Source organism: Anolis sagrei, chromosome 2 (assembly GCF_037176765.1).
Source record: "Anolis sagrei isolate rAnoSag1 chromosome 2, rAnoSag1.mat, whole genome shotgun sequence".
NCBI classification, from domain to species: Eukaryota; Metazoa; Chordata; class Lepidosauria; order Squamata; family Dactyloidae; genus Anolis; species Anolis sagrei.
In genome coordinates this window covers 170,706,143-170,719,465 of record NC_090022.1, presented here as the reverse complement: position 1 = coordinate 170,719,465, position 13,323 = coordinate 170,706,143, and the positions used below count along the sequence as shown (strand labels likewise).

Here is a 13,323-nt window from a genome sequence, read left to right as displayed (position 1 = left end):
GAAAAGAGATTACATGTTTACATTAGGAAGAGCTTCTTTTTTCAATGTAAGAGCTGTTCATCAATGGAAAGGATTCCCCCTGTGTGGGGATCTTTCAATAGAGGTTGGAAGGGCATCTTTCAGTTACCTATTTCTGCATTTGAAGAAGCTTGACAGTAAGAGCGGTTTAACAGTTTCCTAGAGAGATGTTCTCCTTCTCTGGATATCTTCAAAAGGAAATTGGAGATGCTTTTAGTGAAGATCCTACATTGAGCAGGGGGTTGTCCTGCATGATCCCTTCCATCATTTAAGATTTTATGATTCTTCATGCTCGATGACCTCATATCAAAAACCTATCACCTGAGCCAGGAGCACATAGGATGGCTGTGAGGACACATTCCTGGATCTGGCACTGTGATCTGGGTAACAACACCAGGAAAGATCCAACACTTGCTGCAGAATTTTTAACCTTGGGTCCAGTCAATCACATTTGCCTGTGTGTGTTGCATGGATGCACCAGGCTAATGCATTTCTCACACTGCATTACATGGCAGTGTAGACACAGCCTAAGCCAGCCTTCTCCAATCCCTTCCCCCCCATGTTTGAACTTCAACCCCCTACTATCACATCAGTTCTACTCAGCATGACTGTTCTGGCACGGCTGTACCAGGAGCTCTAACTTATCTTTCCTTTGTTGAGTGTTTGCATGATCAGATCAAATCTTTCCTTTGTTGTGTGTTTGCATGTTTTCTAAAGTTCTATGCATTTTACAATTAGGTGGCTTTCCTTAATTTGCAGTTATTGGGCCAATGACCCCTCAGTCATCATTAGGTTCTCTAGTTCCGCCCCCTTTTGGGTTTTGGGAGGGAAAAGGAGCCATTTTAGCTCTGTCCACACAGAGAAGTCTTCGTACAGGACGTAAAATCAGGTCCTCATATAGAAAGCTTCGTCTTTTACAGCTTGGCTGGGGGAATACAGTCGCAGCATAGCCTTTGCTGGGAATTTACAGCCTTATAGCTCCTTTTACTGAAGGGATCCAGCTCCACAGCGCTACAGCCAGCCATTGCTGGGAACTGAAAGTCTACAAAGGACTCCGTCTGGTAAGGGCCACTCGCGGCAGCCAGAAGCAGTTGGTACCGGGTGTAGGGGTCCCACGCCAGCAAGGCCTAAGATAGACTGCCCAGATATATTTTAATATATGTATTTTGTGTCGGCATCGAATTTTGCCTTTTTGTAAGCTGCCCTGAGTCCCCCCTCGGGGGTTGAGAAGGGCGGGGTAAAAGTACCCTGAATAAATAAATAAATAAATAGAGGTTAAGGATTTCCCCAATAGCGAAGAAACAGTTTATGAAGATAGTTGCCTGTCCCTTGTGGACAAGATTGAGAAAGCCACCAATTGGTTAAGAAAGCCTTGAAATAGTTGTGATTTATTGAAGACCTTCACAACAATAAAAAAACTTTGTTCAACCTTTAAGCAATTTAAAGACTTTGTTTAAGGAAATCCTAAGGCTTCTCATCTGAGGCAGCCCCGGCGTCCCGTTGGGCACACAGAATATACGTCCTGTCTACAGTCTCTTGCACAGGCCTAGTGAGTAACATCACAATGACCAATAGCCGGCAATTCTGGGATCTGTAGTCAGAAACAAAGGGCAACATATGGAGAATGTATGGCCTGGTTTAATTATGAAGACTTAATCTCTAGTTTATTTAACATAACACCCAAACTCAGAACACTGGCGTATTGCTCTTCCGACAAGCTATTGCTGTTGCTCAAACGGTGCACAGAAAACCACACCAAGAATATGAAATAACTCAACAGCTTTTATTAGAAAATCTGCCAAAAGGGGCCAACTGTGAGGTCACCTTCAAAAAAGCCAATTAGCCAAACTTGCAAGTTTGAACAGATCTTGATTGTTTTGAGTTTATCTTTTATTACCATACACGCTTCTTGATTGGATATATGCAAAATATCATTACACTGCTCAATATAAAAATAGATACATTGTCTTAGATCATACTGTGCATGCTTATCTCAGATACTCAAATAAAAAAATGACATATAATCATAATAGTGGGTGTAAAAATCTCTATGTAAACGAAGTCCTTTCACCTACATTTGAAAAGACAGCTGGTTCTTTTTCAGAGTATAACATATTTTTCCTCTGGACTTCTTCATTTTAAGCTGAAATGCCAGTGGGGCCCTCCATCCTGACCTCGGCTGGTCCAAAATGGAGCATCAATTAAAAATATGCCTCTGTGTATGCATGTGGTGTTTTCACCTAGTTCTGGGGGCATCATTATCATCATCAACGAATTTTCTGTTAGATTCTGGCCTGTTGAGGGAGCAGAAACCAGGGGTGTAGACTCCAGTGTAATGCTAAAGAGAGCATGGTTAGTGACCCTTTAGTTCAGTGGTTCTCAACCTGGGGTCCCCAGATGTTTTTGGCCTACAACTCCCAGAAACCCCAGCCAGTTTACTAGCTGTTAGGATTTCTGGGAGTTGAAGGCCAAAAACATCTGGAGACACCAGGTTGAGAACCACTGCTTTATTTGATCCCACTAGTTTTACAAGCATCACAACTCCTTAGTAACTCTACTTATCCTTCGGTGTTGTCACAATCTTGCCTTTTTATACAAGTTCCCCAGGAGAGAGAAGATATTTTTTAAAAAATCAGTATTTTAAAATGTGTTGCATAAAATATTGTTCTCTGGAGGATAAAGGTAGCTTCTATTTGAGACTGAAAATTTTATAGGAGCAGCCTAAAAATAATTTAGATACATCAAAAAAAGAAAAGATCACTAAAAATACATGCCATATGAATAGTGTTTTAAAAATTATATCTGTTCATTAAAATGCCTACAAGAAGCATTGCCTGAACATCAAGCAAAAAGTGGGTGCTAGAAACAATATCATATGAAAGCTGACTGGCACAACCTGGGGATCACAACCAGATACAGTGAAGACATCTGCCCTTGCGCTGTGCTACTCTGCTGCTGAGTATGCATGCCCAGTGTGGAACACATCTCACCACACTAAAACAGTGGATGTGGCTCTTAATGAGACATGCCGCATTATCACGGGGTGTCTGCGCCCTACACCACTGGAGAAATTACACTGTCTAGCCAGTATCGCACCACCTGACATCCGCCGGGAAGTGGCAGCCAATAGTGAAAGGACCAAGGCAGAGACATCTCCAGCTCATCCCCTGTTTGGGTATCAGCCAGCACGTCAACGACTTAAATCCAGACATAGTTTCCTAAGATCTACAGAGACACTCGCTGGAACACCTCAGCAAGCGAGAGTCCAAAAGTGGCAGGCTCAAACCCAGAACCTCAACCAATGGCTGATACCAAATGAGAAACTCCCCCCTGGGCACACAGAGGATTGGGTGACTTGGAAGGCGTTGAACAGATTGTGCTCTGACACCACGAGATGCAGAGCCAACCTTCAGAAATGGGGCTACAAAGTGGAATCCACGACATGCGAGTGTGGAGAGGAGCAAACTACTGACCACCTGCTGCAATGCAACCCGAGCCCAGCCACATGCACCATGGAGGACCTTCTTGCGGTAACACCAGAAGCACTCTAAGTGGCCAGATACTGGTCAAAGGACATTTAATCAACGACCAAATTCACAGATTTTGTATTTTCTGTTTGTTTGCATTGTTCTGTTAGAAATGTAATACAATTGACTGGCGCCCCTGACACGAGAAATAAATATTAAAATTACAGCATAGTTACAGCATAGTTAAAACACATAAACATTGTAAAGATTCTATAAATACACAAGTTAAAATGTATTTCTATAAATTTATTTATTTATTTCCCGTATTTGCATCTCATCATTTCTCAACCTCCGAAGGGGGACTCAGGACGGCTTTCAATGTGCCCCGTTACGAGGCTGCTACATGACAATTACAATAATAAAATCACAATTGGACACAATTCATAGTTAAAACAATACATAAGCAATCATTAAAACAGTAAAACAATCTCGTCAGCCATATCGTCATTCCAGTCATGTTCCTCTAAAGTGCTGCTACATCTATTGCCTGAAAGCCCAGTCCCAAAACCATTCCTTTAATTTCTTTAGGAAAGCCAGGAGGGAGGGAGCCTACATTCTGAGCACCACAATTCAAGAAAGATATTTACAAGCTGGAATGTGTCCAGAGGAGGGCGACTAAAATGATCAAGGGTCTGGAGAACAAGCCCTACGAGGAGCGGCTTAAGGAGCTGGGCATATTTAGCCTGAAGAAGAGAAGGCTGAGAGGAGATATGATAGCCATGTATAAATATGTGAGAGGAAGCCACAGGGAGGAGGGAGCAAGCTTGTTTTCTGCTTCCTTGGAGACTAGGACGCGGAACAATGGCTTCAAACTACAAAAAAGGAGATTCCATCTGAACATGAGGAAGAACTTCCTGACTGTGCGAGCCGTTCAGCAGTGGAACTCTCTGCCCCGGAGTGTGGTGGAGGCTCCTTCTTTGGAAGCTTTTAAACAGAGACTGGATGGCCATCTGTCAGGGGTGATTTGAATGCAATATTCCTGCTTCTTGGCAGGGGGTTGGACTGGATGACCCATGAGGTCTCTTCCAACTCTTTGATTCTTTGATACATACATATTAAAACATATTTCTATAAAATACATAATATGGTTGAGGCATGGTAAAAAAAGAGCCCTGAACATAAAAAAGAATGATTTCCAAATATAATAAATTGACAGAAAACAAAAGCAGGAAAACAAAATAATGATAATAATGTAAGGATGATAAAATTGTGCCGCACATTACTTAATATTACAAAAACTGTTATACTGTGAATTTATCACACAACTTTTGGCATTTGAATTCGTATTCTGTACTATAGAATGTAGCTAGAGTGAAAACCATTTATATGTAAATTATTCAGGCTGTTTATCCGTATAATTAAGATGGTTTTAAATCCCATAAATGAGCAAATGAAATTTGGGCATATATTGTTAGCATGATCTTGGGTCTTCATGAAATACTTTTGAGTTACACTTCTATCAAAAGGGTTTTTGAAATGAAATTAATCTTGCCTGAAGTGTTTACTATAATTTACAGACTGTGTATATTTCATTAAGATGTTATAATCACTCCAACCAGAGGTTCACTTGTTCCCATTGTGTTCTGCTTTAGGTCAAGCACTTGATCAATATAGAGGCACGTGTTTGAAATAAACCCAACCTTTCTTATTAAATTCAGAATATTATACATACATTGGCCAATGTGTATGCTTGTCAACCTTTGCATTGCCAATCTCTAGGAAATCTGTCATCATCCTGAGCAGCTTTTAACTGGACCAAATTGATCTGACAAGATAGTGTCTCAGAAATAGTGCTCTGAATGCGATTTTCCTGCTTCTTGGCAGGGGGTTGGACTGGATGGCCCACTCTATGATTCTATGAGATAAGAATATGTTCCTCCTCGTAGAAGCATATCCTGGCAAGAGAAAATTGTTCTTTGTGCTGCTGATGATAATGTGAAATAGGCTTTCCCAAATGTAAACCCAAGGTATTTCCACTGATGAAGTGAGATCTGGCCACAGTGGTCCACGCTTTTGTTACATCCCGAATAGATTACTGCAACGCCCTCTACGTGGGGTTGCCTTTGAAGACTGTTCGGAAACTTTAATTAGTCAAGCGGGCGGCAGCCAGATTACTCACCGGAGCGTCATACAGGGAGCATACCACCCTTCTGTTATGTCAGCTCGACTGGCTGCTGATCCAGTTCCGAGCACAATTCAAAGTGCTGGTTTTGACCTACAAAACCCTATACGGTTCCGGCCCAGTGTATCTGTCCGAACGCATCTCCTTCTACGTCCCGTCTTGGAGTTTAAGATCTTCTGGGGAGGCCCTGCTCTCGGCCCCACCTCTATCACAAGTGAGATTGGTGGGGATGAGGAACAGGGCCTTCTCGGTGGTGGCTCCTCACCTGTGGAATTCACTTTCTGGGGAAATTAGGTCATTGACATCCCTCCTCTCTTTCAGAAGGAAACTAAAAACATGGATATGGGATCAGAGGGGTCGCCAAAGACCATCAGAAAACACAGTATTTTCTGTTGGTCAGGGGTTTTGTGTGGGAAGTTTGGCCCAATTCTATTGTTGTTGGAGTTCAGAATGCTCTTTGATTGTAGGTGAACTATAAATCCTAGCAACTTCAACTCCCAAACATTGAGGTCTATTTTCCCCAAACTCCATAAGTGTTCACATTTGGGCATATTGAGTATTCATGCCAAGTTTGGTCTGGATCCATCATTGTTTGAGTAACCAGTGCTCTCTGGATGTAGGAGAACTACAACCCCCAAATTCAAAGTCAATGCCCACCAGACCCTTCCAGTATTTTCTGTTGATCATGGGAGTTCTGTGTGTCAAGTTTGGTTCAATTCCATCATTGGTGGAGTTCAGAATGCTCTTTGATTGTAGGAGAACTATAAACCCCAGCAAATACAACTCCCAAATGACAAAATCAATTCCCCCCCCCCCCCCCCAAACCCCACCAGTATTCAAATTTGGGCATATTAGGTATTTGTCTCAAATCTGGTCCAGTGAATGAAAATATATCCCACATATCAGATATTGATGATTCGTAACAGTAGCAAAATTACAATTATGAAGTAGCAATTAAAATAATGTTATGGTTAGGGGTCACCACAACATGAGGAACTGTATCAAGATATTGCGGCATTATGAAGGTTGAGAAACACTGATTTGGAGGGTCTTGTTGGCCCTAGAAATTGGATTTATGCTTATAACTGCAGTTTACATACATTTGCTTATACAGACAGTTTAAATTTCACTGAGACTCCGACAAGTCTACATCATGGAGCCATTCTGCACACAAAATTATACCTATATAGAGACACTTCTGAGAAGTAATATGTCCATACTTGCACCACAGGTACAATACAGAAGTCAGAAACTCAATCCAAGAAGCAGCTGTCTGATCAGCATGCACCCAACAGATAGAATATTGCTGCTATCTCACTTGCAATACAGAGAGAGATTGCTTCTTCCAGGCAACCAATTGTTTATGAAGCCGCACTTCGTTTTATCGTGTTGAAATGACTTGTTCCCTTCTGTTTACTATTTAACCCAGGCCTGCGCAACCTGCGTCCCTCCAGCCATTTTGACCCCCAACTCCCAAATCCTGGCCATTGTACAAACTGGCAAGGACTTCTGTGAGATGGAGGCCAAAACAGCTGGAGGACCGCAGATTGTGCAGGCCCAATTTAGCCTATGCTCTGCAGCCTTCATACTTAAAAAAATGATGTTGGTTACAGACAAGAGGAAAAGATGGTAAGAATCTACCCCTATTAAAAATTATGCCAACAAATGATTTCAATAATAGATAGTTAGAATCCAGGAAACTGTCATTTCTCTAACCTTTTGTTTTTGTTTTGGATGGGTAGCATCAACATCTGGAGCAATGGGTCTAGGTGGGACTACGACAAGCACCACAGCACGCATTATTACCAGCAGTACTACACACATGACCACTACACCAGCTTTGAGCAGAAGGAACAGGAGCACAATTACACCTTCTCCAGCTCTGGATGTCCCCAATGAACTGATCACATACCTACCACCTGCATCTTCCCAGCTGCCTGCAATAGGAGCAGAGAGCTGTGAGACCATGGAAGCCCGTGAGATCATGTGGTTTAAGACTCGACAAGGACAGGTAGCTAAGCAGCCATGCCCCAGAGGAACCGTAGGTGAGTCTGTGGAATAACACCATTTGCTCTGTTGATGTTGTTTAAAATATTGAACAGATTACAGATTGTTTCATTCCTGTAGGTTATCTGCATATATTCCAGACTTTTAAAAATTGTGTTGAAAATTTGGAGATAGTAATGCTAACAAATATATTGGCAGCTGTAATTTTAAAAGAAAATGTATTTATTGGTAGTGAAGTATCCCACAGAGGTGATGGACCCATGTAGAATGAAGGGATTTGATGGGACTGGATGGACTGGATGGCCCATGAGGTCTCTTCCAACTCTTTGATTCTATGATTCTATGATTTGAGGGATTTCTGGATATATTGTTGGCATTGCTCGTTCTTTGGAAGAAGCTGCGGTCTCATTATGTGGCAGTGAGCTGGAGAGGGCTGTAGAAAGGATCACTTGCATGTGCCCCCACCTTCAAAGCAGGTCTCAGCAAAATCCGAGGGAGCCCATGCTATGAGTCACACAAGACAGTTGCTGGGACGCAACTACTTTTGCTCAGTGCTGATATTGAAGCATTTTATCTGCAAGTAACTTTTCAGTGAAGATGATGAAGGGTTTTCAGTGAAGGGATGAAGGGTTAGAAGGCAGGATCATCAAGTTTGCAGAGGACACCAAATTGGGAGGGATAGCCAATACTCCAGAGGACAGGAGCAGGATTCAAAACGATATTGACAGATTAGAGAGATGGGCCAAAACTAACAAAATGAAGTTCAACAGGGACAAATGCAAGATACTCCACTTAGGCAGAAAAAACGAAATGCAAAGATACAGAATAGGGGACAATGCCTGGCTCGAGAGCAGTACGTGTGAAAAAGATCTTGGGATTCCTCGTGGACAACAAGTTAAACATGAGCCAAAAATGTGATGTGGCGGCAAAAAAAGCCAATGGGATTTTGGCCTGCATCAAGAGGAGCCTAGTGTCTAGGTCCAGGGAAGTAATGCTACCGCTCTAGTCTGCTTTGGTTAGACCACACCTAGAATATTGTGAGATCTGTTCAGCAGTGGAACTCTCTGCCCCGGAGTGTGGTGGAGGCTCCTTCTTTGGAAGCTTTTAAACAGAGGCTGGATGGCCATCTGTCAGGGGTGAATTGAATGAAATATTCCTGCTTCTTTGCAGGGGTTGGACTGGATGGCCCATGAATCATAGAATCATAGAATCAAAGAGTTGGAAGAGACCTCATGGGCCATCCAGTCCAACCCCCTGCCAAGAAGCAGGAATATTGCATTCTCTTCCAACTCTTTGATTCTATGATTCTACGAAAGGGAGTGACTTGATTAGTCGCCTGAATCCTTTCCCATCTTCATTGTTCAATAAGAAGGTTGAGGTGACTGACTAGGTGGGTAAAAGCTATGACTGATGCTTTGCAAACATGGGTGGTGTCAAACACCTGGAAGACATTGCCTCTTCATCACTAGTCCTATTTAGATTTTAAAGACTATAATAATTCACCAGTATTTACTTTTGGATATTTTTTGTAATGTTATTGGTGACCTGAGGTTCTTGTGGGAAAGAATCAGATTATTCTGCTGTTTTTAGTTCAGGTTTCAGGTTATGTTTGGCAGTGGCACAGCCAAGGGACTCATCTATACCGGGAAGTTTATCCCAGTGTAAATCTGCTTCAGATCAGACTTGGATTCAGCATGCCCATGCTGAATTTGTGGCCATTGTCTAGATAGCCTGGAGTCACATCCATTCCGCTGGACCATCACTGACCTGTGTTGCTGCTGCCACCATTCCTATCCAGCCACAAAGCTCCATCTGAGTTTCTGGCTGATGCAGACACCTGAGCCTGACATCAACAGAGGCGCCTGGGGTGGCTGCAGCTCAAAAAGACCTGTGAGGCTGGCTAGAAGTGGTGGTGGTGCTGCTGATGACATGGGCACAGTCCAGCCCCTTTCCTCTTTCTGATCAGCGTGATAGCAGCAGTGTCCATCTGGACAGTGACTCAGATCCAGCCTGGCTGTCCATACTGCCTCAAAGCCCTAGAATACTCCAGAATATCCCCCAACTTTGCCAAAGGTAGGGCAAAGTTGGTTTGAAGCAACCCCCCCACCCCAATATTCACTTGATGCCGCTGTGCATTGTGGGGATATTGTGGTCTATTCGTAGTGATTAAAGGATTTGGAATGAGAATAAACAATCTCTTGGTGATCCTGATGATGATCTCTGTCTGGAGAAGGATAGGAGGGAATGCAACCCTTCTAATTCTTTTTTCATGAGCAGCTTTTGATAACTGTGTGGTGCATTTTATTAGCTCGGTAAGATGTAAATAATCCTCTGAAAATAATGGCTCATTAGCACTTAATGATTTCTGTATCTCTATGGCATTTATGGGATTCTGAGAAGATATGGCTTACCTTCCATGCTCTTCCGTAAAGTCATATAAGGCTATTGTGCAATTGGACAAATACCATTACCTGGGTTGTTGTAGGTTTTTTCGGGCGATATGGCCATGTCCTAGAGCAGGGCTTCTTCACACTTTTTGAACAGAGGGCCAGTTCACAGTCCCTCAAACTGCTGGAAGGCCAGATTATAATTTGAAAAAAATGAATAACTTTCTATGCACAGTGCACATATCTTATTTGTAGTGCAAAAAACACTTAAAAACAATACAATAATTAAAATGAAGAACAATTTTAACAAATATAAACTTATTATTATTTCAGTGGGAAGTGTGAGCCTGCTTTTGGCTGTTGAGATAGGATTGTTGTTGTTGTTGTTGTTGCCGTTGTGTGCTTTCAAGTCGTTTCAGACTTAGCTTGACCCTGAGTGAGGGCTGGGTAAATGACCTTGGAGGGCCGGATTCGGCCCTCGGGCCTTAGTTTGAGGACCCCTGGTCTAGGCATTCCAGCCACGGATGAGAGAAAAAGAAGGAAAAGTAAACAGCAAACAGCAGAGAGGAAACAACCAGGCACATCTTAACACCTCTCAACAAAAAGATTTTCCCAGGCTCAGGCAGGCCTTCAAATGCTAATGAAGGTGGTCAGTTGAAACATTCACACCTAGCTCTAGCAGAGAAGAGCTCTTTGCCCCACCCCAGCCATTCCACAGATATATAAACCCTTTTTCCTAGTTCCAACAGACCTCACTACCTCTGAGGATGCTTGCCATAGATGCAGGCGAAACGTCAGGAGAAATGCCTCTAGAACATGGCCCTATAGCCCGAAAAAACCCACAAGAACCTAAAAGTAAAGCAAGTTGGTAAAATGCTTCCTCACTTGTACTCTTTATATTGTACATTTGAATCAGAGTACTATGTTTTGCAGACATGTTAGACTATGTTTTACTTGGTTTGGTGATGATGATAAAATGATTGTATCTTTAACAAAAGAGAGGAAATGACTTTGTCCTATTACAGAGCTATTTATATGCATTGTGCATAATATAATTGATGTTTTGTTCTATTAGTTCTTATTTATGAATTATTATCAAATATTGATAAAAGGTTTTCCTATAGATATTATTTTTAGGTTTCTTGTAGAAAATCAGTGTATCAAAATTCATGTGAATTTTTTGAAAGTGAAAAACAGAAAGAATTGTGTTTTTACCTCCATAGTGATGTAGGGAATATGTGTTAGGAATAATGGTTTCAACACTTGAAAAGCTGTGAATAGAAAAGGAGACCAGCAGTGCACTTTTCACATTTCAGGACTTCATTGGGGAGAATTTGTTTTCACAAAAATACATGGTGTTCCTGTTTGAGAAAAATGTTTTTTTTTTCCCACAGAGAACAAAAACCAGGAAACTTTCTGTTCAAAAATCAATTTATTTGCACAAATACCTATGCAAGAAAATCATATATAGCTTTATGGGAAAAATGTAAATATATATATATACTTTGGGTTGTTGTAGGTTTTTCCGGGCTATATGGCCATGTTCTAGAGGCATTTTCTCCTGGCGTTTCGCCTGCATCTATGGCAAGCATCCTCAGAGGTAGTGAGCATCCTCAGACCTCACAACCTCTGAGGATGCTTGCCATAGATGCAGGTGAAACGTCAGGAGAAAATGCCTCTAGAACATGGCCATATAGCCCGGAAAAACCTACAACAACCCAGTGATTCCGGCCATGAAAGCCTTCGACAATATATATGCTTTGCTCTGAAACATAGCTTTCAAATACGAAAACCATAGATATTTTTGTGCAAATGAATTTGCCCTAACAAAATATTGAAAGCATAAATGTTTCTGAAAAATTGTTAATTCCTGCAGAATTTAGAGAATTGCAGAAGCTATTCATTTTTTGCATGTGGAAACAAACTAAACAAAGATTTACCCATGTTTCAAGGAAAGTGGGCATCTTGTCTGTTCGGTTATCTTTGCTATAGACCTGTGATTTGCTGTGCTCTTCACATATAATATTTCCAATACAGGAATTAAGCCTTACATTGGGCAAAATAACATATGACTTATACCTAAGTGATACACCTGACCTATCCATATTGGGGTGAGTGGGTGGGCAGGTAAATGGTGCCATGACTCACATTGTCTCTGTTCTTGTAGGTGTTTCAACATTTCTCTGCCTTGCTCCTGGTGGTGTGTGGGATCCCCAAGGGCCGGACTTGAGCAACTGTTCCTCACTTTGGGTCAATCATATTACACAGAAGGTAGGTTTTTTTTTTTAAAAAAAATACAAAAATAAGTAGTCAAGGAATATCTGGCTATTAAAGTCTCCCAATCCAGATGAACTACATCCAGGAGTACTGAAGGAATTAGTAGAAGTAATTTCAGAATCACTGGTAATCATCTTCGATAATTCCACGGAGAAGTCCCAGCAGACTGGGCGAGGACAAATGTCCCTATCGTCAAGAAGGGAAATTGACCCAAATAATTACTGTCCAGTCAGCCTGACATCAATACCAGGAAAGATTCTGGAGCAGATCATTAGGGAGGCAGTCTGTAATCACATAATCATAATAATAACAATACGAGGGGTATTTTTTAAGTAAGGTCCATTTGAACATAAGTACACAACGAAAGCTTATTTTAAAAAAGTAATTTTTTTTTCAGAAAGTACATACTTCACTCTATTTTTCGACATAGTTGCCAAGTTTGTTCAAACACTTATCATACCTCTGAACCAATTTTAAAATACCCTCTTCATAAAAACTTGCCGCCACCAAAAGCCACCAAATCGTCTGTAACACTGTTCTACAAATTTTCAGTTTTTCGCAGTTGCGGAAACGAAATGTGCCGTTTCTTAATAAATTTAACATGCTGAATTCAAATATAATAATTAAATGTGTTAATTGGCTCTGGTTTTTATGCAACAGCTATTTCAATTTTCTCCACAATAGGTAATTCGTTAATATTATGATAATGCGCCTAACCTTACTGCATGTATATAAACCGTGAATATTTACTAAATTTTAGTCAAATTATATTGCCAATAGTTTATACATGAGAAATATTTATTTAATTAGTCTATTGTATGTATTTGTGCAGCAAGAAACTATATTAGTAGGCCTAGTGCAGTTGAAAAGTCTGAAAGTTTAAATGTCGCTTTAATCGTGACTTTAGTTTATATCCTGTTTGCTTCTCTTGACTTTTCTTTTGTATTCAAGGAAAGGATTGTCTCTTACAATGCTCCAGCAGTAT

The 13,323-nt window shown here is 41.2% G+C and overlaps 1 protein-coding gene across 17 annotated transcripts in view; it reads left to right on the top strand.

Moving 5' to 3' along the window:
- ADGRL3 (adhesion G protein-coupled receptor L3) overlaps positions 1-13,323 on the top strand; it is a 388,836-nt gene that overhangs the window by 174,151 nt on the left and 201,362 nt on the right. For all 17 annotated transcript variants that reach the window (XM_067464127.1, XM_067464130.1, XM_067464131.1 and 14 more), the window contains 2 exons: positions 7,410-7,712; positions 12,229-12,332. In XM_067464127.1, the coding sequence (XP_067320228.1) occupies positions 7,410-7,712; positions 12,229-12,332 (407 nt within the window). The remainder of the gene's footprint in view (positions 1-7,409; positions 7,713-12,228; positions 12,333-13,323) is intronic.